At 34.2% G+C, this 26558-nt stretch overlaps 1 protein-coding gene across 8 annotated transcripts in view; it reads left to right on the forward strand.

Annotated features, from left to right (window-relative positions):
- STXBP5 (syntaxin binding protein 5) overlaps positions 1-26558 on the forward strand; it is a 111738-nt gene that overhangs the window by 47429 nt on the left and 37751 nt on the right. For all 8 annotated transcript variants that reach the window (XM_090135560.1, XM_090135562.1, XM_031612242.2 and 5 more), the window contains 11 exons: positions 903-966; positions 4936-5019; positions 10708-10831; positions 12176-12254; positions 18190-18344; positions 19388-19460; positions 20862-21009; positions 21465-21532; positions 22404-22444; positions 24290-24510; positions 25935-26113. In XM_090135560.1, the coding sequence (XP_089991686.1) occupies positions 903-966; positions 4936-5019; positions 10708-10831; positions 12176-12254; positions 18190-18344; positions 19388-19460; positions 20862-21009; positions 21465-21532; positions 22404-22444; positions 24290-24510; positions 25935-26113 (1236 nt within the window). The remainder of the gene's footprint in view (positions 1-902; positions 967-4935; positions 5020-10707; positions 10832-12175; positions 12255-18189; positions 18345-19387; positions 19461-20861; positions 21010-21464; positions 21533-22403; positions 22445-24289; positions 24511-25934; positions 26114-26558) is intronic.

Below are 26558 nucleotides of genomic sequence, written 5' to 3' on the forward strand. Positions count from 1 at the left end.
ATTAAAGAATTAGGAAAAATATGTATGTTAAGTATGTTGTGGCTTGTATTAGGGTGTGCAAGTCACTTTCTGCAGTTGAAGGGAAAGTTAAGTTCATATGCAGATTTGTTTTTATATTTGTGAAAACTATTTCTAATTTGACTTCATGCTCTGATGCCCAGGACTCTGTATAACATCAGCATGTCTTCAGAAATAATTGGCTTCAGTAGTCCTTATAATATCTTCTACAGTGTAAAAAATGTGTATTGTGACATTACTCATTTAAAATATAAATTTAAATAAGCCTATTCCAGGAAAAAAGTATAATTTTTTACAGCAGTTATAACGATATAAATAATACTAAGTTCAAGAAATAGCTTTTCTTTTTTAATTTTTTTTCAGTGAAGAATTAATGGTTTAGAAAATGTATTATATTCTCTTGTCTTCAAATGTTCAAAGTGGAAGAAAGAAGAAAACAAAAATGTAACTTTCAAGATAATGTGGGGTTAAAGGAAGCAAAGCTTTATAGAAATAATAGCGTGGGTTTGGTTTTGCCTGTAATAACTATTGTTTTTGGAGATAGGTTGTGTTTAGATAATCTCCTGTGTGTATGCAGAAATACAATAGGATGGAAATAGCTGTATTCTAGTTTTTTAAGAAAAGAGGCACATAGAGTACATATTGTATGAAACACTACTGATGTGGGTTTTTTTTTGTTTGTTTTGTTTTGTTTTAAGTAATACAATGTTTTCCATGCTCAACTTCAGGAGGCTTTTTAGGATTAATCAGTGTAGTAGGGGTAATCTTGTTTTGCTGTGAGAGTACATAAATATATACTGTTTTATATTGCTTGTAATTTTCTTATGAAATGCTATTTTGGACAGCTATTTCTTTTCTTTTAATTGGATTTGTTTATTGTTTAGGTCATCCAAATCTCACCCAGGTCCTATTGTCCACATTAGTGACAATCCAATGGATGAAGGAAAGGTAGGGTATAATTGTAGACTGTTCAATAAACTATTTTTTAAGTAAGATTTTTTTTTTCAAATGTGAATACCACTTTAAAAAGAAAGGATTACATAGCTGAGTACCATACTGGAAACATGAAGAAAAGCTTTGAAAATAGCATGATGCAAGATGCAGGTACGACTGTAGGAAGAATTACTAGTTGTAATAGTTGAATGCATTCTATAATCAGAAATGTTTGAAAACACAGCTGAAAATGTTTAATTGAAAAAATGCTTGAAATCACAAGCAAGGTATGTTACTTATTCTGGTAAAAATTAAAATGTTACTGAACAAACCAAAAATACACCTGTAACCTAAATGCAGAAGTTCCTTCTGAGTTACTAGAATAAAACTTCAGATATTACTCTTTTCTCTGGAAGATCTCTTACAGGGCACATGCAAAAATTATACAGAATGGATGACTTAAGTTCACAGTGAAGGTTTCATGAATTAAATAAAAGAGAAAGCAAGGAGATTAGATTTGAACTCTTATTTTCTGTTCAGCAGCAATTACTGTGGTACAACACTTTCTTTATAGAGAAGGGATGTTCTGCTAGACACATTAATTCAATGCTTTATTGGCTGTGTAGCCAAAGCCTGTTCTACTCTGTTTCTTTGTTTACACTGGGAAGAGACCGTTGTGCTAGAAAACAATGAATTCTTGGCAATTCTCAGGAGTCTGTATAAAGTTATGCTTCCATTTGTGCTAGAACGTATTCTCCATTTTTGTCTTATCCATTTGTCATCTATTTCCCGGGTGTCTTATTTCTGTAGTGTTGTTGCATGTTATGGAATCAATTATACATGATCAAGTGCAGACAGAAATAGATACTATTCTGTAATTCAATTTGTACTTCAGTCATGATTGCAAGACTGAGTTTGTGCTTCAGGTGTCAGACATCTTCTCTAAGTCATAGGGAAGGGATCATATGACTCTTCTACCCTTTGAAGGATCTTGGGCTTGTTTAGCTTTTCTGGCTTATATAATTATTTAGCAAATCAAACTGCAAATTCTGCTTGGGTCCTTTGGTCCACACTGAAGAGTAAACAGGAAGGGTTTTCCTTAACCCTTAAGTAGGATTTGGCAAAGGAATTTGAAAAGTAGTCAATACACATCTCTTTCAAAAGTGCATGGGCCCCTGACAAGAGTATGGTTATAATTTAGCCAGATATACCACAGAGACCTTGATGCCACTTGAAACAGATTGATTAATGACTGCCCTCTAGAGTATTCAGGCATAAGTGATTGAATGTATGGAGGAATTAATTTCTGAATGTCTATTTCTGTCAGTGTAATGGCTCAGATATATCAAAGCATGTTAACTCACAATTGTGAAGAACCTTGAATGAGAAAGTGAAAATATTTTCTTTCTCCTGTTCCTTGTGTGCAGTAGAAATACTATTTTTCTGCTTATGTTCTGTTGGTTTGACAAGTTCATAGTGGATAAAACTGAAGATATAAGGTAATGATGATGTTGTCTCAGCAGTGGTTTGAATAGTAGTTGTAGCTTCTAAACTAGACACACACAGATTGGCTGCAAAAAGAATTTCATGAGTACAGCTTTTCCATTCAGCTGAAACTCATTAAAGAAAGCATGAGTAGCTACTGGGTTTCTCTGCAGGTTTAGGTCTGAATCACATTCTAGAATCATGGACCATAGAACATAAAAGTAATGAAACTATGGTAACTTTAGGAAAGACTAGTGATCTATTTAGTTCAGTGTATTGTAGCCACATTTCAATGCTTAAATATCGTCAATTAATGTTAATGGCTTCTTGTTTTATCAATCAAAATGTAGGTCAGTCTTTTAGAATGACCTTATTGTCCTCTTTCTAATATGAAAATTATCCCTAAAAATAAAATGCCTGTGTAGTTGCAAGAACATCCTGTGTACTCATTTCTTAAAAATTTTTTTGCGCTATTAGAAAAACTATGAGAAAGAGAAGGCTGAAGTTTAAAGTTAAAATAGACAAACCATAAAATATGGCTTATGGTAAGCAAGATGATTTAAATTAACTGCATATATGATACTGTAGTGAGGAAAAATATATGCTCACTTTCACTGGATCAAACTGTTTAGTACTTTATGGCATTTTGGTGCTATATTGCAATGAAATAGAGTGAATATATCATCGGAAGCTGCTTGGAAATAGAACAGAATCAATCATTCAGGTTGGAAAAGACCTTAAGGATCATTGAGTCCAACCATGACCTAACCATACTACCCTAACAACCCTCTGCTAAATCATGTCCCTGAGCACCACATCCAAACAGTTTTTAAACACATCCAGGGATGTGATTCAACCACCTCCCTGGGAAGCCTATTCCAGTGCTTAACAACCCTTTCTGTAAAAAAATGTTTCCTAATATCCAGCCTAAACTGGTGCACCTTGAGGCCATTTCCCCTCGTCCTGTCACCAGTGAGAAGACACCGACACCTCTCTCGCTGTAAGCACCTTTCAGATATTGGAAGAGAGCAATAAGGTCTCACCTCAGCCTCCTTTTCCCCAGACTAAACAGCCCCAGTTCCTTCAGTCTCTCCTTGTAGGGCATATTCTCCAAGCCCTTTACAAGCCTTTTTGCCCTTCTTTGGACCTGCTCCAGCACCTCAATGTCCTTTCTGTACTGAGGTGCCCAAAACTGAACACAGTACTCAAGGTGGGGCCTCACTAATGCCGAGTACAGGGGCAGGATGACTTCCCTAGTCCTGCTCACCACACCAAGTGGTGTGGTGAGCAGATACAGATACACACAGGTTCTCTGTTACTTTCTTTTTGCAAAAGACTGCCAACTTTGAAAATCTTAATACTGAAAAAACTATCCATGTAAAATGTGTAGGTACAGCAATAAACCACATTAATGTAGATCTCTCTGACAACAATGGCATGTATTGGGAAGACAGTGTTTTCTTATAATACGAAGGGCGCTCCACTGGGCACCTCTGCATACATGAGATAAGTTTCTTGAATACTGAATACATCTCTGCAGACATTATTCAATTTCTATATGTCCATGCTGAGGGAAAAAAAGGTTGAATTGAAGGCCTGCTACTTGATGCTTGGAACTACTTTAAAAATATTCTAGAAAGATAGGCTCTCAGAGTAGATCCAGCTACTATGTAATAGCAAGCTGCATTACATTCTTCTACTATATAATGAGTGCCGTCTGTTGCTACTGCCTTATGTTGGCCTTGGTTTGTTTTCATTAGAAGTGTCACTTAAGATACAAAAACAAAACACTTAGATACTCAGTGTGTTAGAGCAATTATTATGAACAATTTAGATCTTTGTTCCTTGCAGAAATGGTCTAGTTTTGCTTCTTGAAAAAGACGATTCCCTTTAATTTCTCTCTAACTTTCCTCTCAAATACTAATATTCTTTGTGTTTCTTTAGCCAATTATCTCTTTCTTTAGACAAATATCTCTATTTTGATTAACAGCTGGAGAAAGTTTATAGTAATGTTTTTAGTTAGAGACAATGAACCATTACCTAGAACTTCAGGAAGGATAATGTGTTCTTCCAGCAAATCTAAGCATAAGAAATTCCACCGAGGAAGGCATACATTAATGAAGAAAAAGTTCTCTCTTCAACCCTGGTTTTCATTCCGAAAGGAGTACAGTTAGGAAGGAGCTTAATGTTGAGCTTTCTGGAACTCAAAGGGATCTCCAAGGACTATTTGGAAGATAAATACTTTTTTTTTCTAATGTTGAATGAATTTCAGTTGCATTTGTATTGCATTAACTGAAAATTTAGGAGAGTGAAATCCAGCGCAAGGTAAATCTCAAACGTTGAAGTCTTCACAGCTTGTCACTAATTTCTGTCATCATAATCACTTTGTAATTACTTCACCTAGTGTTATTCTTCATCTCTTTGGGACAAGATCTACAGGCTATGTAAATGGTACTTTGCTCATCCCTATAAAGACGATATTTTTGCTTATTGTTGCAGCTTCTGATTGGCTTTGAGTCTGGAACGGTGGTATTATGGGATCTGAAGTCAAAGAAGGCTGATTACAGATACACACATGATGAGGTAATTTTTTGTCTGCATTACATGTTAATAGAACATTGTTCACAGTTCTAAGGATAACAATTCTTCTGTTGCCAATGATTTAATAAATATAAGTCTCTTTGAAATGGTGAAAACTCGAAGTGTTCTCTAAAAGAGACGCAGGGTTTATATAAAGGAATCTTCTTTCTGAAGAAGTGTTTGCTGTCTGAAGTTTGTTGCAATGAATGTTGGCATTTCTCTGCCAATTTCTAACGGGGTGAACCTTCCAGCTCTTTTCAGTTGAAAAAGTGTGACTTTCACCTACGTTAAGTGCCTGAGTCTTCAGTTGAAATAAAATGATTTGGCAATTGTTGTAATTTGGAACTTCTCTCATATTCTGAAAAGTGGGGGGAAAAGAAACCACTAAATTTCTTTCACTGAGAGGGTGATGAGGCACTGGCATGAGCTCTGGATGAGAAGCTATGGATGCCCCATTCCTGGAGGCCATCTAGGCCAGGGTGAATGGGGCTCTGGGCAGCCTGACCTAGTGGGTGGCAATTCTGTTCACTGCAGGGGGTTGGAACTGGATGGTTTTTAAGGTTCCTTCCAACCCAAGCCATTCTGTGATTCTGACTTGAGAATGTCAAAGTGAATACATCTTCTAACCATATTTGTTGTTTCTATTTTTCTCTGATGAAGAGGTAATAAAGTACCTGAGGTCAGATCCTTTGGTTAATGAGTTCTCATTAGTGAGAATCAACGTATGATATGATTGCCTTAATTAAAATAACAACAATAAAAAATAACAGCAATTCATCAGCCCTTTAAGTTTTTCTTAAAAGTTGAAGTGCGGCCTATGAGTTCAGATTGCTCTTTAAGAAAAAGACCTCTTTGAACAAAGAATTAATGTATGCAGTTGATTCTCATCTATTCTCTGTTGAATAACAAATGATTTCTTCAATGGGCAAATTATATAAATCTGATCTTCTGAGAGGGAAGATAGAATAATGGCCCCTTTTTGAAGTTGGATTTGATGCAGTTTGCACAGTTTCAACTTCTGTATCTGTGCGTCATTGCTTCTTGATAAGAGTTCTTTTGAATATGGAACTGACAATCAGGGAAGAACAACTTTGTTCAGTCTTGGCATATTTGAAATCTCCTAGTGCGTGGCTTCTTCATACATAGGAAATCCTGTCTTGTGAGAAGTCTCCCTTCTTCCTGACTGAACTGCAAAATAAGCTGCTAAAGTGTGTCACAGAGGGAACATGTTTGGTCAGTCAGGCTTGCATATTAGCACTGTGAAAATATTTTCTGTCTTTAACCCTGTTGAAAATAGATATGCTTCTGATAATACTAGTTAATTGTGTAGTCATATTAAATTCAGTCACCCATCACTGAGAAGGTGAAGCCTAAGTCTACACCTGTTCAAAAATCCCAATGCTCTATCTAGGCTGTGATCTTTGTTGCTGGGAGTTACAGCAGAGCTTGGTGCTGCAGCACAGTTAGATGTGGCTCTGTCAGGGGAATGGAGCAGGTTTCTCTCTACCTGTGCAGTGCTTTTCCAAGAGAAATGTATGGACTTTATAGCATTGCTATGTTTTGAGTGCAGCTGGCTGTTAATTGGTGCCAAGACTTCATCAGATGTCAAAAACAGAATTGTCGAGCACATTTATATTGTGAAGAGTATTTAAAAACCCTGCTGTTGGGTTGCTTTCCTCTGCTCTTATCGCTTTTTAGTTGAAATTAGTCTTCAAAAACCAGTTGGGGGCAGTGCAATCTACCACTATCTTTAACGTAACTTTTTGACTCAAAATTTCACAAATGTCCAGGGGTCCAAATGCTATCCTTTGACTATCTTATTCTGATCACAGACAATGATATCAACCTTCCTGCATGATCAGGGGTTTGTGACAAAATAGCTGTGCTACTTCCATGGGGGAAAAAAGCCCTGAATCTTATTACAGCCTTTTAAACTTTCTGCTTGGCTCTGTTCGGAATTTTCTGACAATTAAAGAGGCTCTCTTGAAGCAAATTCCAATAGTGTCATATGGCAGGTTGATTTATTGCCTGAAAGCTAGGTCAGTGAAATGCTATCCGTGTTTTCTTGTCTGAAAATGCATGCCTACCCATCTCTCTACCCTGATAAATGCAGCACAAAAATAGAAGCACTCATCCCAAAGAAAGGAATACTAAGGGATGGGTAACAACACCACCATTGCATAAAACAGTTTTAACCATATTTCTGCTTAACCTTGGTTGGAGTAGGGAGCTTGAGATCATGATTAGTGCTAGTGCTGGTAGTCGAAGTGTTCTGCCCTGCACAATATTCCAATTTATAACAGGGAATTTAGTTAAAATTTATTCTTGATCTTTTTTGTCACAATTATGATAATGATCCTAAACTATAAGATGGATATACTTTTAATTATAGTAACAATCTAATACAAAGACAGCTCTTTAGAGAATTTATAAAAATGCATGAATGTAACATTCAGAAATTGGAAGATGTGATGTGATAAAACTGCAGCTTTACAGGAACTCGTCTAAGAAAGTTTTCTGCTAAACTTTCCTGCAAACATGCTCTTTTTTTTTCTCTAGGACAAAACTTAGTGGAAAAAAAAAGACTTAATCATTTTTGCATCATTTTAAAGTCTTTTCTGTCCAAATGCTGGAGATATGTCTTTAAGTGTTTTTTTCTTTAGGAGTACAGTTCATACTGCAGACATTTCCCTTTCTATATTTACAGTCATGAAAGAAGTAAAACAAATGTCTCAAATGTAAGTTGGTTTGTAACAACAGCAAGAACAAAATGAAATGGAACCTTTACAATATCTTGTTTTAGTTATTAGTAAGTCTGTTCTTCACATATTTTGTTTGTTCTGATTTAAATTAAGCTGTGATAGCATTAACTCAACGGGTGTATTACTGACTACAATTTTTAGGTTCAATCTTCTTGTACATGACTGACTATAAGAGATTATTTTGGAGCAATAAAAACATGTTGAATTAGCCTGTGGGATTTAAAAATAAAAAAAAAAACTGATGAGGGGAGCACAACCTTGACACGTGACTTGTCAGAAACCAAAGCATGTCTGTGCAGTCTTCATGCACATTTCTGTTGCATCAAAGTGAGCTCCGTGAGATGCTGGAGATTATGCTACAACTGGTTACACCGGATCACAGAGTTTTAGTGGTTAGAAGGGACTTCTGGAGAGCATCTAGTCCAACCCCCTGCTAAAGCAGGCTCCGCATAATAGGTGAAGACAGGAAAGCATCCAGGAAGGTTTTCAGTGTCTTAAGATAAGGTGACTCTCTGGGCATCTTGTTCCAGTGCCTTGTCACCCTCGCTGTAAAGAAGTTTTTTCTCAAGTCCAGTTTGTGCCCATTGCCTCTTGTCCTGTTGCTGTACAACACCAAAAAGAGCCTGGCCACATCTTCTTGTCTCCTATCCTTTAAATATATACAAGCATTAATAAGATCCCTCTCTGTCTTCTCCAGGTTAAACAGTCCTAATTCTCTCTGCTTTGATATCTTGCTATCGCTTTTCAGGCTTGCAAAAGTTGTGAGTTGTGTAATAGTAAAAGATAGTGCTCTGTACAAAAGTTTTTCACACTCCGCCCAGATAATTTATTTGAATTATTTTTAAAATACGTAAAGCATCTATTATGTGTTAAGTAATATTTAACTGCATCATTAGATGTAACCAGATGTTCTTTAAAATTTGTCAGTGAAATCTTACAACCAAGGCACTATTATTCATTTTTAGAATTCCTTCCATCTCATCAGGTTCCTTGCAGAAATTGTGCTAGCAATTACTTCTTCTCTGTGCTCAGTGTGCTCAGTTTATTCAGTCTCCAACATTCAAAAACATTAATATCATTTCCATAATAATAGATTGTTACAGATCCCTTTATCTTGACCTTTTTTCAGGAAAAGTGTTTCCATTTCTCAGTTATTCTTCCTTTTATACAAATTGCCTTTCTGTTGATTCTCAAGATGCACAAATGCATGAAGAATGGCTTACACTGCGGTGACTGACTCCATATAGGAATTGTTCTTATTTATTATATTGTGTAACTTCTTAGTAAAGAGAGATTTTTCAAATGCTGTCTTCAGATACTCTATAATTTCAAACTTGCTAATCCCTGACTTTGGTACTCTATTGGTAAATAATTTTATTTTCAAGATTATATTATATTTCTTTTATAATTTCTGTTTTTATTTGTTAATTAAATTCTTGCCTCAGACAGAATGAGCATGATTTTGTAAATTCGTATCAGGTGTATAAGTTCCAAAGCTAAATATGTGCAGATATGATATTCGTATACTGCATCTGTTTTCCACGATGATTCCACTCAAAACAGGGAATAAGATTAAATTTGAGAAAGAAATGCTAGACTTAATCTGCAGCTATCCAGACCTATTACCATTTTCAATTGAATCAGTTTTTATTGAAGACTCCACACTCATATAATGCAGTCATTTTAGTCTTTCATTGAGTCTTTGGATTCTCCCAGTCACGTTGCTGGAAGCTATCTTGTTCTTCTGTATAACATTACTAAATGTGATGATCTAATCTCTGTATAATCACTTTAGGCGAAACTATCTTACATCTGTCTTCTCTGATTTGCTCTTCACTAAGTAATTTACTGCCTACGCTTCTGTTGGTTGGTAGGGTTCCTTGCAGAGGAAATCCATATGTACATAGAAAATGGAGTGAGTCTAAGGCCTGCTTACAGTTACAGACAGAATCTCTACTGAGGGTATGCATCCAAAAGATGGCATTGTACAGCATATTAGCGTTCACCTATTCAGCTCCTGTTTTCTGTTTACCTAGAGTGTTATTTCTGCCATAAGTATTAAGCAAATCTATTTTCTCAACAGAATCAAAGTTCCGTGTTTCTAGCAGGTAATGCTTCTTTTTGTGCCATTTGAGTAATAGAGAAGTGCTTGAGATTTTCATTGTTTATTGATATTTTCATGCTATAAGTAAAACTAAATATAACTAAATGATTTCATAATGTCTCCATCTACTAGCAGAGATGTTGGAAGCAAAGATGGCAACCATCATTTAATCTTACTTGTTAATCTCTTTGCTTTATCTGAGCTCACCTAAAGGCAGCAACTAGATTTCACTTTATCAGGTTTTTCTGCAGTAAGATTTCATGTGGCGTGGCTAATTATTCCCTTCTTAATTTTATGTACATAAAGACATTTCTGTATTTGTGATAAGATTTACTAGTAGCTTCCTCAAAATTGCTATATCAAAATGCTTACTCGTGCTAATGTTTTGTTTTCATCATCTAAAGCTGAAATGTTTAATTTCTTCTGAAAAATCTTATAGATCATTACTTCAATTCTTGTATTACTTGTATTTTCAGCTGTTGTTTGCCTTTGTGCACATCCATATAGGAATCTCAAAATGATATGTAAAGCTTTAAGTTAATAATTTCATTGAGGTGATCTTAGTATGGGTGAGATGTTTTGCTCAATGCCTAAACGTGTTATTACAATGAAGACTGCTTACATGATGGAGAAAGTCTGAAAGAATTACTGTAGCACTGAAATCTTACTATGAGTAAATTAGTATATACTAAGTGCAATATGATTTAATTAATATGTTCTCTAATTTTGTTTTGCTGCATAATGTCATCAAGGAAGGAGTAAGGGTAAAAGAATACTAAAATACTAGTCTTATGTTGTTTTGTTTTTTATCTTTTTCTTGCATAGGCTATTCACTCTGTGGCTTGGCATCATGAAGGAAAACAGTTCATTTGTAGTCACTCGGATGGTACTTTGACCATATGGAACGTAAAATCTCCCACCAAACCATTCCAGACGATCACTCCACATGGTAAGATTGAAAATGCTTGACAGCTCTTAAGACTCAACAGGATCTTAACTTTAATAGAAACATTTTAAAAAGCCATGTATTAAATTTTGCGGTGAAAGTAAATTTTTTGTCATATGAAGTTCTGATAGATTTCATATGAAAAAACCAAACACCTATACAAAACCTAGTTTTTGTGAAATGGGAGTTCAAATCAATGCAAGGATATCTAAGTCTCTGAACTTTAGGTTGATTATTACACGGTGACATTGATCATAAAGTTAGCTTTCCAAAATATGAAAAAGTTTATTTTTTGCTTGACATTGCAATCCCAGATGTTGTTTAAAATGTGCAAAAATAAATAAGCATCTGTTACATGATTAAATGTATAGGTAACCGTAGAAATTCTTTGAAAGATTTGTAATAGAATAAGACTAGCATCTGGTAATTTGTTCACAATTTTCCAGGTAATTCTGCGTTAATTTTAGTCTAGGAAGTTAACATTATGTGGTGTTTGTGAAATATGCTTCTGCTCTTTAAAGAAGTTGTATACAAATATGAGGTCTGCCTGTTGTACATGCTTAAGTCATGTTTTATCAACTCATTTACCTCAGACTCATAAGTGTGAATGCAATGGTGGAGACATCTCTGAGGTTAGTTGTTTTAAGGTACATCCTGATTTACTTGTCTGAGTCTCCAGCACGTCCCTGCTTAGTATAGTGCTTGAGGATCAGAGTAGAGAAAAGAAGCTTGAGCTTTTAGTTTCCTTGTTATCCTATATTATTTTGGTATTGGGCTGCGAATTAAATTTCCTGCAGAATTTTATATTGCATCAACTTTTATCAATGTGCAGTTAGAACTCTTGTATCTACATATAATTAAAATTTTCCATGGAGTTTGTAAGAATTAAATATGGAGCTTTAGTTGCTAATAATGAAAAGTACAGAAAGAATAACCCTTCATTTTCAAACTCAAGTGTTAGCTCTTAAGGATATTGCTCATAATAAACTTTTAAGCCGAGCAATTTTAATTGCAAAACAGCAGAGTGATATATCTCATGTCTACTATTTCAAATTACTATAAAATTACTATGGGGATTATATTTTTGAAAACCAGCGTTTCACAACACTCAAAAGCTATAAAGTGTATGTGATATGTGATGTGTATAAAGTTTCATGTGATATGACAGTTTGTGATATGACAGTTTTAACAATCTTTTTATGGTATTTCAAGGAATATTCTATCACTGCCAGGTGTTTAATATATGTTTGTATGAATGTTCTACTTTGGAAGTTGCAAAGTGAATTTCATAATTTGTCATCATGATATGGAGCAGTAAAATTAATATAAGAAAAAAAATCTCTTTAGGAAAGCAGCTGAAGGATGGAAAGAAGCCAGAGCCCTGCAAACCTATTCTTAAGGTGGAATATAAAACAACTAGAGCTGGGTAAGACTTGTTTTGTATGTGAAGCTAACGTACATAAAATAAATTCTCTCTAAGAATGTCCTTTATTTCCCAGTTGCTGGGATGTGTGTCCTGGTGGCACTGAGCTCTGGTTAAAAATAGCTGAAATTGTTCTGGTAGATCAGATAGTGCTGAATAAACTGTCAAAATGAATGTGAACACATTACATAAAGCTTAGGTGAAAATGCTGCTGATTTACTGTTTACGTGTTTCTTCTGTGTTATTAGAAGTAACTCCTAGGTATTTTTGCTCAGTCTTCTGAAAACATGTATTATTAAAGAAAAAAAAAGAAAGACTGATAAAGCACAGAACACACTGAAATGCAGAGACCTGAAAAGCTGAACTTTGGAAAAATAGTGGCCTGTTGCAGATGCTCTAAATTCTGAATACGCATTCCTCCCCCCGCATTCTCCTAAAATGTTACTGATGGAGCTGTTCTGGGAGAATACAGTAATTTATGCAGTGAATTGTGCCTAATTATGCACATTGAAAATGTAACAAAGCAGTAAATGCAACACGAGGCTCAGATGGAATTTACAGTATTTTGAGTAGCATGGTTTGTTACCAAGACTGCAATTAGGATTGAAGGATTTCATGAACTGCGTGGGATTTCTTTTCTTTATGGTTCAAAAGTGCTTTAAAATGATTGAGTAAAAGGTGCAATATAAGCATAAAATGTATTTGGAAGCTGCCTAGTTATTTACAAATGTTGACTTTATGTATTGTTTCTGTACTGTTTTGTTTGCTTTCCAGGTATTCAGATCTATAGAACATCATTAATTGATATAATACTGATTTCATATATATTTCAATATACCTATACAGACAGTATCAGTGGTTGCATGTAATTTTATTTGCTAAAAGAGAAGTAAATAGAAATTTCAAGCTTCTGCTTAGATGTTTAAATATCCATGAGCAGTTGAAGAGTCATATTTTGCCAGCAGAAGTATATGTATTTTTCTCAACTGAACAATCAGAACTTAATTTAAGTAATGATATGAGCAACCTAAAACAGTCTCAACTGCAGAGAATTACAATTTTTGCAGTCAAAAGCCTGGTTGACTTTCCAAACAGTTTTAAACAGGTACTTACTCTGGCACAGTTTTTTAGTATATGTAGTTGTCCAGTGAGACCACTTTTTCCTAGTGTAGACTTTTTTCTGCTACACTTCTCATTTTCTGGTGTGCATTAAAATATACAGTTTGGATGAATTTCAATTTCATTTCTCTTTAATATCTTTGGTGGACTTCTAAATCTATGGCACCACGTGTGTTTTGATATTCTTCCAGAACTTTAGTCAAAATACATAATGAATAACAGCATTTTTCCTGTGATGGGGAAGTAATGCACTGGAAATATCTTTTCAATTGCTTTTACATTTGCAGTTCACACTTTGAGTTCTCAGTTCTAGTTGTAATCTCATAAGAATTTTCAAGCTTGGCTAACTGCCTTTCAGTCCTTCCTGTTTCTATAGTTTTTTCTCCTTACCAATGGAAATAGATTAGGTGAAAAGATGATGCAATTGTAATTTTTTTCTTAAGCGCTGTCATTCATTGCTCATGGCTTTAGTTCTGTTCTGCAGAGAATCTCTTTGTTCCTGTCCAGGTCACACAGGCACTTAGGTACTGAAAGAAAATACTTTTGCTTCTATAGCAGTCTGCTCTAACTATTCATCAGAAAACAAAACAAAAAAATGTAAGCTAATAAGAGGTACAATTTAATGAGTACTTAAATTATTGCATATAACTTCTGTATTATGAAAAATAGCAAATATTCCACATTCGCTTCATCTGTGCTCAACATGAAACATTTTTCTGCCATCCATTCTTACCTGCTCTTACCTTACCCAGAGTGATCTAGGATCTGGTTTTGTGTTTCAGTATCACTACATGTAGATAACAATTCATGTTATGTTCCCTGTAATTGTTTTCTTTATTGCTTTCAATTCTAATAAACAATTTTTTTTTAGAAAAGGTGTCCAGAACTACACAGAACAAAGAAGCAACTGATTTTACAGCCTGTACTAGAAGCTATAGACACTGTCCTTTCTATTGTTGCAGCTGGTATTAATACCTTCTCTAACATTTTTCCCCCCTATACACTCAATAACGTGAAGCTGAAGTGGAGGAAACAGGAGGGCAAGCTGGGGGGTCTCTTTTCTTCTCCCACTTCACTGGGGATACTGCCTGTGGACTCCAAAGCCTAGCTTTTGTTTAACCTACAACAATAGTATGTCTGTAGCTTTATTTTTAGAGAATATTATATCTGTTGAAAGGTTACTATTAAGAATCCTTCTGTACCTGGGACAGGAGTTGAAAAGACAAATTCTTAATGTACACTTTGAATGAACTGGGAAAATATTCCAGTTGTGGAATATGATATCATCATTTTGATAACCCTAACTCTAATCCAGCTAATTAAATTTATCAAAATATTCTGATTTTTGTAGTGATGGTTCTTAAGATAGGCTAATATCTGAGTTTTCTGAGATGACTTTGTGTGCTTTTCTGTGTAAAGCATATCCAGCAAAGCACATGAGCTTCCTAATGCTAAATTCCCACACCCCAAAGTCAGTTCTTCATTATATTCATTCTGTTTGATATTAACGTCAGGTAGAATTCCTCCTGCTTATTCTTTACTACTGAAGCTTTGTTAATAGGAATTACAACCTGCAAATATCCCCATAAAAATAATCACAGAGGGCATCCTATTGGTAGCTAACGTTGCGATTGACAGCATCTTTAAAGAAGATAAATGTATATAATTGGGATTCATAGGTTACAAGAATAATGAAAGGTATTCAGATAAGTAAAAGTTGTTGAATTTAGTTTGAATAGTATGATTCTGTGTGTTTTGAACGTGTTGGTTGAAAACAATGCACTTCCCAACATGAATTCATAATTTATTTTCGCTGCTACTTTTAAGACTTCCAAGTTAAACGATTCTTGAAGACTTTTCCACTTTTACAATTAGAGAGTAACTTCTTCACAAAGTGTAGAAACAGTAGAAGAGCTGAACAGAGATCATTCGCCTGCGTTTTGAAAAGTAAACTAGCTGTTACCAGTGGCATGACATCTGTGTATGATGTTATGTCACATCCAAATTACTGATTGTTGTGGTTTTATGATTTGACACTGATACAGATTGCTGAAAGTGGCTGAAGTTTAACAGTTTACCTCTAAAACTGAGCAAAAACATTGTTCCAAGATTGTGAGCTGATCGTGGTTGTCTTGATATGGGAAGATCTAATGTTGGTTTTTAATTTTATTTTTCATGAAACGTTTCCCCCTTGCAAAACGATGTCTTGCAGGATTTTCTCCAAGAAATTCTACGTATTTTACTGATGTGCAAATTAATGTGAATTAATTAATGTTATTGCTTTCATTCTTGCTGAAGCAGAAATTTTTGAAAGAGGGATCTGTATTATCAGCCTCTAGAAATGCTATAGAGCCATTCATTGTAGAGCTGTCTGTTGTGTTAAATATTTTCCATCTTGTTAAATATTTTCTATACTTTTGGGTAAGTAAAATGAGCTTATCTATTATGTAAATTACAATTATTTATATATATAAAAGATTTAGATCATGTTTTTATTAAATATTATTTATAGTGCATTTGTGATACCTTTTAATATGTATCACAACTGAAGGACACTTTAAGCATTTAATACAAAGATGTACTGCTTGTGTTTATTATAAATCTGTGGCTGCATGAAAATATGTAAAGTTAATAAGCAAACCTGTTAGTTTTTCTGGCAGAATAAAGTCAACTTGATTTTTTGATTCATCTGTGAAAAACCTGTGTAATCTATTCTTAACTCTTCCATTCCTTGCTTCATGGTGACACAATCTCTAGTAAGCCTGCCGAAAGCTTGATTAACTTGAGAAATAAAACTACCAGAAACTGGCATGTCATATTCACTCTTATATTTGAAACTTAGAAACTGAAATATATCACTTTGGTTTTGTTAGTTGATCAAGGTGAATCCACAGATCCAGTTGTTACTGCAAATGGTCCTGATGGCATTATTCAAAAATAAAATTAAAGCGTTTTGTGAAGAGAAAATATTCAGTGAATCATAGCAGTAAAAGGAGATACTGCAAGCACATCACACTAGTGATGTCTCTTTGTTGTCACCCTGAAAAATATCAGGTTAAATTAAAGTTTATCCTCATGAAATTACTTTATGGATGAGATTGTAAAAGATTGTATGAGGTTCCAATATGAAAAACTGAGGTGAAATGAACACTTGAAGTTTCAAGGAAAATGCTTGCACTGTCCTTATTCTTTTGTTTACTGCTTTCACTTTTGCTCATGTTGGAGACATGATCCTGAAATCAGTGGACCCATAGTCAAAATTATGGTCATTCCTTTGAGATGTGTTCCCTGGCCTCAGAACTCTTTGATCCTGTTAACTCTTCTCTTAAAATGCTTTCTGAAAGATCAGACAAATGACAAAATAATGAAAAAATGAAAGCTGTCCCAGCCTGCTTTGCCTTCAGTAGTACCACCACAGTGCCTATTTTAGCCAGGCCTTTAAATCATAAGGACCAGCATGTGCATAAACAGAACTCTTCATGTACAGTTATAAAGAAAATATACTAAATCTGTCATGCTCATTTGAAACTCCAGCAAAAGCCAGTTAGATATGGGAAAGATGGTGCTATGTGAAAAGACAGAAACATAATATGCCTCTATGGCCTCACTTTCTTAACAGGGCAGGATATCTTTTTTCCCTACAAATAATCTTCAGCTTGACATATTGACTTTTTCCACTTAAGACAAACACAAATGGATAAGATTCCTGGCCCTCTTAAGTGTGTTTAAAAGTACGTGTGAGGAATTGCACCCTTCAAGTGCCTGGTTTTCCTTCAGAAATATATCCTAGAATTGAATAGTAAGTGTAATTTCTTAAGCATCTATGTACCTGTAAGCAGTCCTTCTGCTTTTTAAAAGGTATTATACCCTATTTTAAACAAATAACATTAAAATAATTGGTGACTTTTTCATAAACAGGAAATGAAGGAAAAACCTAATAAAATAAATATATTTACATCATTTTATTTTAATAAATTGTGTATTATTGCATGTTAGAGAAAATGTGAACACATTTTATATTAAGTTCATGTAAAACTTAAATATATATATATTATACATAAAAAGGGAAGCTAATAACCTCTTCCATGAACACTGGAAATCTTTTTGCTCCTCTCTGGTCAGTCAGATACAGTTGAAATATAGCTTGACACAGAAATAGTTCTGTCAATTCAGTGTGCAGTAATAGGGGAAAAATAGATAAAATGTCTAGAGTAAGTGTGATGAGAGGTATAGGCATTTATTTATGTTCTTCTTAAAACGTCTTTGAAGTTTGCCAAACAGCTGATTGCTTCTGCTAAGTAGCCACGTTATTGTGACTGCGAAATTATTTTGCACTTTTTGAGAAATTATTTTCATTTCAGCCTTTATAGTCATTCCATACAAAAAGTAAAATCCTTGGGATTCTGATCCTGCTGGAATACTTGATGTTATGAATGAATGTGGCTGTTGGCAAATCTGAATCTGCAGTTCAATAGAAGAGATACAGTTATAAGGTTTAACAAAAATAATAATAAACTCATCTTGGCAAATAGTTGCCAGGATGAGTTAAATGAGCAGCTGGAAAGAGCCATGATGAAGAGATGTCTTAAATATGACAGGGATTGTAGCAGGCCTCTAACTTCTTAAATTTTGAAATATACCCTCACTTCTTATTGCGTGAAGAGCTGTTACTGCATGGAGAGAAGTTTTGCATTATTTTTAATGCATCTCTGCATAACGATATCTCTTTATAACTTTATAGTAAAGTTCAAAAACTGACCAATCTCTTTTATTTACATGCTACCTTGGTTTGACGATATATACCTCTTTTTTATTCCAGGGAGCCTTTCATCATTCTCTCAGGAGGCTTGTCATACGATACCGTAGGAAGAAGACCCTGTTTAACAGTTATGCATGGGAAAAGTACTGCTGTGCTAGAAATGGATTATTCTATTGTTGATTTTCTAACTCTCTGTGAAACACCATATCCTAATGGTAGGCTTTGTGAAGATTTTTCTGAGTACTTCAAGCTCTTTTCTCTGGAGTTTTATCCCATCATAATATTCCTTATTATTGCTTTTCTGTTTTACCACTGGGAATCAGAGTGCAGCAGCAACATCTGATATCCCTATTATATGAGATCTGTTTTTCTTTCCACAGCATCGGAGTAGTTTAGAATAAAATCTCTTTTATTTCTAGATAATTACTGATTGCTGGTTACGTGTTTTTTTTCTTTTCCTTTAAACTGAAGCATATGCAGTCATAGCATCATTACAATTTTAAGCTGCAGTTATTGCAGCAGATGTGTTCGTCAATATTACTGTATGTAAGACCTTTCCAGTCAATGCTAAATCTTGATTACCACTTGTGGAATACTCTTAAATTTAGTTTCTGTATTATTCTTTCCAATACTTGCATGATGTTCTTCACTAACTTATCATCTCTCTCCTGCAGAAGAGGATTGTTTTTTTTTGTCATAGATTAGTTAACCGTCTCACATTAGTGCTATGATTTCTGATTCCTATCTTATTAGCTGTCAATTTCCATCAAAGTATTTAGAATCCCATAGATTGGAATTTTAGGTCTTTCTGAAAGACAGCAAGCCAAACCTTGAAAACTTTTGATTTTCTTATTTTAATGCTATGTGATCTGTCTTTCACTCATTACTGCATGTGATTAATTTTACTATTGTTGAATTAGGAAAAACAATTCAAGGTTGGAGAAATGTTACTGTTAGATAATCGTCTCTCTTGCTTATACAAGTTTGTCTGCATGGTCTTTTTCCTGTTATTTGAGCCATTCAAATGGTTCTAACAACCTGAAGAGAGTTGAGGACAGTTAGATGAAGGTGGAGTATGACTTTTCTAATGTTAACTTGGAGTGTTCAGGAGAGTGAGTGTTTGAATGTCTTTACAAACTATGTAGTCATCTAGTTCACTTTTCTACTTTTGATCAACTGCAAGAACCAATCACATGCTTGAGATTGTGCATGCAAAGAGCTATGTTTACCTATGTCTAACATTTTTTCTTGTTTTTAGACTTTCAGGAGCCATATGCTGTAGTTGTTCTCCTAGAAAAGGATTTAGTGCTGATTGACCTTGCACAAAATGGGTAAGAATCCTGTATTCTCTATGTATTTTTGTCTAATCAGTCCATTATTCTGATCTTCAAATTTTTAATCCACCATAATGCCTCTCATGTCCAGAACTTACAATTTTGAATACCAAGTATAAATTTATTTCAGCAGAACAGAATATCGTTTTAGATCAGTTTTTCTTCAGGTAATATGTAGTATGTGAGTTGAGTACTGTTGAATGCTAATGTTTTCCAAACTTCATTGTCAGAAATTACTAACAGATCACTGGTGCTTTTTAATTTCTATAGTTTATTTTAAAGTCTGTTCATAGTGTGATGAGAGGAGGTCGGTTGGCAAAATACTGCACAGAATTTTGGGAAGGGATCATGGTTAACAGTGTTTGGATTGATTGGGTTAATTTGGCTGACACTGAATTTTGTTATCTTGCATAAATAATTGTAACTATTGCTAAATGAAGATTTACTTATTGCTTAGAAGTAACTCACCATAGATCAATAGCAATCAGATACAAGATTTGTATAGAGATATAGTTACAAAATGAAAATAGTAACATCAATTCCCTCTTTTTTTGTGCAGTAAGAGATCCTTTAATGTAATAATGTCCTATGCTGTTATATGACTTTAGTATTTCCTATTAAAAATGAACATGTTTTTCATTATGATTTAGAAGAATGCTTTAGTTTTCAACATAGCTTAATGTGAAATTATTTGTATGCTTGATTTTTTTCGTTTTTTGTTGCTAAGTTTTCTATTAAAGGAATTCAAAGGATTGCCCTCTCTCAAACAAACAAAAAAAAAGTATGGTATGCATTTCACTGGAGAGAAATGTCCTTTGAGCACAGATACATATAACTGTTTGTTTTTACTACCTTTTTTTTCTCATAAATGTTCTATCACTTCCCAGTTGGAGTTGAGGCGTATGTGTGCTTTTTTATTTCTAATTGGTAACCAAAAGTTGCTATCTGTCACTTTCAGAAAGTGACCTTGGAGTTGCAGGCAGGTTATGAAATATGTTGGACAAATTCCTGTCTAGGAACAGCATAATAATACAAAGTGAAAAGTAGATTTTTCCTATTCAAAGAATAGACTGAAGAGTAGAAGTAAGTTTCTAGTTTCTTGTTATTGCAATTAAGACTTGTTGACTTAAATTCTTCCACAAGCCATTAATATAGGAAAGTTTTTAAAATAGGAAACAAAGAGTAAAAGATGCTGGTTCTGTTTCAAGATCCACACTATCTTGATAGTGTATTTGATGAGCAGTGAAGTTGCTTAATACATTCATCCATAATTTTATTTTATATGCTTCTACTGTCCTCTGTACAAGAAGAGTGCATTCTTCAGTGTTTCACTTATTCTGCATTTAAAATAAACTTTTTTTTCCGAGATTAACGGTCTTCTCTTTTCATCTGTTAAAGGTACCCTATATTTGAGAATCCCTATCCTTTGACAATACATGAGTCTCCAGTTACCTGTTGTGAATATTTTGCTGATTGTCCTGTTGACCTCATACCTGCTCTCTATTCAGTTGGCGCTCGACAAAAACGTCAAGGTTACAGTAAGAAGGTACAACATCCAGTACATACGCATGTTTTTTAAAATACAAAAAAGTCCAACTGCTCTGAATAGGATAAGCATGGTGCTTCTATGACCAAAGTTTAATCTGATTAAGTCATCCCATCTTTAGCTAATAGCAGATGCCTGGAGGGGTTTATAGCATATGTCATGCTCTAGTCATTCTTTCCTGGTGTGCTCCCATTGATAGCCAGATCACTGGAAGCTAAGGGACTTCTTGGTGCAGGGATGTTTTCTTATAGTCCTTGTTGGCTTGTCTTTGCAGTAGACATGCCTCATAAATCTAGAAATTTAGGAATTCTGAAATCTGCAGTATCTGTAGCAATTTCAGTGATTTAACTCTGTACTGCATGATATTTTCTTCCTCAGTGTATTTGTTTCAATGTTCACATTACATTCCTATATTTACTTATTTACTCCCTGTATTGTATTTGTTAATCTTCTAGGAATGGCCTATCAGTGGAGGCAACTGGGGTTTGATTACTCAGAGCTATCCAGAGATAATAATTACAGGGTAAGTGACAACACAGTGCAGTAATATGTATTTTGGTCCTTTGGTCCTTGTATAGAAAACTATGTTCCAAGAGATTTAAGAAATGATGTTCACTAGACAATCCATTTGCCTTGATGAGAAAGTCAATCAAAGCATGGAAAAGAAAGCAGGAACTCTATGATAGTAAGTGTTTTACATAAATTATTATTCTAATGTGGTGTTATGAGTGTGTCTGCTCGCAGTCAATATATTCTGGAAGAAACTCCTCCTTTGTTGTTAACTTCTGGTTTGAGTTATTTTAAAGCATAGGAAGTCTACTGACTTGTTATTGATTTGTTGATTTTTTATCTTTGAGATGGATCCTTCTAACTTTACTGCAAGGAGTATAAAGCAGGAGCACCACTAAATTTTGTGGGTTTTTTTTTTTTTCCCCAACAACTCATTTGCCCTCCTGCAGATCACTGTCACATTAGAGACTTTTAGAGTTTCAAGGATAAATAAGTTAGATGACATTTGCTCTTAAATAGTTAATTTCGGCACTGCTTTATGTGCCTTCAAATAAGGTACATATGTTTAAAAACAAAGAAAAAGTCATAGATTATTCTGAACTACTTACAAGAAATGTGAGTAACTCAAATCAGTTTAAAATGGTAAATTAATATTAGTGCAGTGGAATTCAGTGAAGTAACCAGGGAAATAAGTTTATCACTTCTGACTAACTGGGGCAAGTATTTGTAAAATATTAGTTTTCAGTAAGCTGTTAAAATGCTGTGTCATTATAATAAGTCATAAAAATGGAATGTTAGTCATATTTTTAATTAGTTAATAGCAAAGAGGTCTAATGCTCCAACTAATAATTTTCTGATCTAATGAATTTTTTAATATTTTGTAGGCATGCTGATGGGTCAATCAAGTTTTGGGATGCCTCAGCAAGTAAGTTTTTTCAGAAGAGATTTTTTCTATCAAACAGGAGATTTCTAAATTTACAGATTTGTCTAATGAAATGTAGTTGTGAACCAGTCATTGTCGTAATTCCTGCCCCATGTACAGTCAACTCCTTATGAAACTTTGATTCAAATTAAATGAAAATAATGCTAACATAGTTTCTCAGTTATTTCATCTCAGTGAAAATGCACTAGTAGTCCAAGAATTAGCAAGAAAACTTTTGCTTTAATTTCAAAAGTAGCTTATTGAACATGCAGACATGGAGATAGGCAAATGTATTCCTTTTTAGTACAATTAAATTCAAGTTGTTCAGTGCAGTTTAAAGGAAGAGAGTTGTGTTTATATAACACCAATTTGCTGTAACTTACAGCATCTAAAAATGAGAATTGGAGTGTTGTAATTTGTGCTAGTGAAATCATTTAAGTATTTGTGAAGAAAGGTAGGAAAATAGTATAGACTTCTTTTGACCACAGAACAAACCATTTTACCTGTCTCATCGGTTAAAGAGTCAATTGCATCTACTGGTCTATGGAGCTAACAGTGAGAAATTCAGTAAGAATTCAAATTGGAATGGACTGAGTTAAATGTTTTTAAATCATCTGGTTCTGACTAAATTTATTCCTAGGACTTAAAAGCTGTCTGAAACAATCTTGGAACTATTACCAGTTTTCCTTGAAAACTTGTAGAATACTCATGAGATTCCAAAGTGCTCTAGGAGTATGCGGGTGTGGGAGAGAACAGATGCAATGTATGTTTAAAAACTGGGCAGAGGTGTATTTGGAGTGTTGTAGATCCTTAATTTGTTTGGACTGGAGGTGGAACTTGGAAAAAAGAATCGGTTATCTGTAGTTAAAAATAATATTCAGCATGAATCTGTCTAAAGCAAATTATGTTAAAGCCATTTATTATCCTTTTAATAACAAATTACTAATCCCATTAAGGGAGAAGCTGCAGGTATCTTCTATCTTAATTTTTAACAGCAGTACAGCCTTATACATGAACTAGGAAAATTTGATTCAGATGAAACTGTAGAAGAGTAGTAAGGATAAATTAGATTTTCATAAGGCTGTGATTAGTATTGTTGTCCAGTGTTTGGATGATTGACTTGAGACTGTGCCAGTGAAGTTTGAAAGCAACACTAAGGCAGTTTCAAGAATGTTGGAAGAAAGAATTCCAACTGAGAATAATATTACTCAGAACTTAATCTGTTAAAAAATTGGAGGCCTATAAGAGTGCAGTGTCAGTGTTTGCACAAGTAATAATTATTAGGATGAATAAATTGGAATATCAGTAAAATCAAGATCAAATAATTCTTACAGTTTTAAACTGTGGTAAGGACTCATTAGGACAGTTCTGGAAACTGCACTCTAAAGAAAAATGTGGATTCATCAGAAGGTTGCATTTTGTTTTCTGCTCTCTGGTCATTGAAAAAATTGGTGGAACATGGAAAAGAGGCCATGTATTTGAAATACTATAAAGAGAAAGGGAAGGAGCTTTACTTTTTGTGCTAAAGGCTAAGCTAAGGTGTGGTAAATGTCACTAAATATTGTTATTATTAGAGAACCTAATTATAGCTAAACTTGTGAAACTGAGGATTTAGTTTTTAACTTAAGTGTAACATACATCTCTTTTAAATAGGAAATTTTTTTTTGAACTAGCTGATCCTGCATTGGGCAAGTTGTGATGGATGGTATCAACACAGATATTCTCTGCCCTCTTTTGCTAAACAAACTGACGTTTTCTATGAAGCTAAATTTCTAAATTAGAAAAGTTACTGAGAAAAATATATGCTTAAATAGAAATTAATTTTAATTTCTTTTGAATTGTTCCTAGTAACGCTGCAAGTACTCTATAAGCTAAAAACAGCCAAAGTATTTGAAAAATCACGGAATAAGGATGACAGGCCAAACACAGACATAGTAGATGAAGATCCATATGCTATTCAGATCATCTCGTGGTGTCCAGAAAGTAGAATGCTGTGTGTAGCTGGAGTTTCTGCACATGTCATCATCTACAGGTTCAGCAAGCAGGAAGTGACAACAGAAGTCATTCCGGTAATTTATATAAAGATTTTTTTTTTTAATTTTGTAGGATTTGTCTATAATAAGACTATTGTAGCAATTTAGCTTTTCATTGTTTTTCATTGTGTTACTCAATTGTACCAAAAAAATCACCTCAAAGCTAGTAAATTTCTTTTTCTATGGAAGAAAAGTAGTAAATTACCAAATTCAGCAAAAATGAAAATTACGCATCACTATTTTGGTTTTCAGTGCCTCTTTCAGATTTGCTGCTGATAGTAACTCTTTGTTCTTCCTCTCAATACAAAGTGTGGGTCAAAGCTTAGTTGCATCAGAGACAATTTAAACAAGTGAGTGAGAAATAGTCAAAGAATTTTCGAAGACTTCAGTGAGGGAGTTGATGACTTTTTTTCTTGATTGCTAATCATTATAATCTATCTTGGCATACAGATATAGAAGAAGAGTACGCCATACATGCCCTAAGTTCTGTCTAGGACTTTGCTGTCACATTTGATTGTAAGATTCCATGATAAATTCTATTACAAAAGTTCAAATCCTTTGTTAAATCAAACACACATATGCAACTTCATTTATCTGGAATGAATGAGCTGAAAGTTGTTAGTTATCAAATACACTGTGTTCTGAGTGCTGCCTTAATGATAATGCAGTTCTTTTTCTTCTTATTTTTTCCACTTCAGACAAACATCAGTAAAGGAGATAAGGCATGCTTGTTTTTTCCTTCTAGTATTTACTCATATTCATGCACGTTGCCTTCTAAGGGAATGATGTTTTTTCTGAAGGGTTTTTAGAAATCAGCAGTTAGCAAGCTGATTCAGTACTTGGAGTGTTTTTAAAAACTACTGTATAGTTCTTTCAGTCTGATTTAAGTTCTGTTTTGCAAATGTTGAGATTCAAATAGTAGAAGACTAAACTATGATACATTTAATACTAATCTGAAATCATGATGAATTTATTGTTTTAAATGTTATGACCTAACTCGATGCAAGATTAAGCAATGAATTAAGTAGTGTCACTACATGAGCAGATCAGCCAGGTCCTATGGCTCTTCTTAGTTTTAGCTTTCCAAAACAACGTAAAATATGCCTCCTTCATGACTGTATTACATGCATGGAATGATGATTAAATGGGCTTTGTATCCAGTATTTTGTTTCTTTTCAGTAATAAGCAGGAAACTTTTAAATAGTGGAAAATAAGTTAATTCTCAAGGTTTAACAATCACATATTCAATCTTAAGTGGCTAGAATGATTGTATTTCTGAAGACTGTGTGTGTGTGTTTAAAAGGACAGTAACAGTAACTTAAATATTATGATCTGAAGATAGAGAAGTCCTGAATGTCTCCCTTAGGACTAGTATCTTAATTGTGCTTAAACATACACTTTTTCTGAAAGAACAGCTTTTTTTCTAATTATTATTTATTTGCTTTATTTTTACTTTGCAGATGCTGGAAGTGCGCCTGTTATATGAAATAAATGACATTGAATCTCCAGATGGTGAACAGATACCACCATTACCAACTCCTGGCACAAGTTCCAATCCTCAGTCCATTGTTCCCCAGTCTCATCCATCTACTAGTAGCAGTTCATCTGATGGGCTTCGTGATAATGTCCCATGTTTAAAGTAAGTATATTCTGTTATGCTTTTGTTATTTGTGAAACTTTGCAAGAATATTTATATTGTGAGGCTGTATGTACTCGGAAATTATTGTAGAAATGCTATTGTAAGTGAAACCCTTGTTTTCTAAAAGAGCATCCTCCGAATATCTGAAGCCAAGTTCTGTTTCAAGAAATTACAATTTTAATCTTAGTTTATATAAATGTCATAATTCTCGGTGATTTAAAAAAATAAATCAGAAGATAATCACCATATAACTCACCCTGCTTTAGGAAATTTTCCTAACAGTAATGTTAGTATAGTTATAGATGTCCATGCTTTGGAGCAAACTTTTAAATGGGAACAGTATAGTTATTTTGAAATTTTAGAGTGCACTGAAATGATCAGACCACTTAACACTTCAGCTCTGCTTAACTTTAGGCCAAGTATGTTTGAATAGACATAATTTGTT

This window comes from Phasianus colchicus, chromosome 2 (genome assembly GCF_987193195.1).
Source record: "Phasianus colchicus chromosome 2, bPhaCol1.hap1.1, whole genome shotgun sequence".
NCBI classification, from domain to species: domain Eukaryota; kingdom Metazoa; phylum Chordata; class Aves; order Galliformes; family Phasianidae; genus Phasianus; species Phasianus colchicus.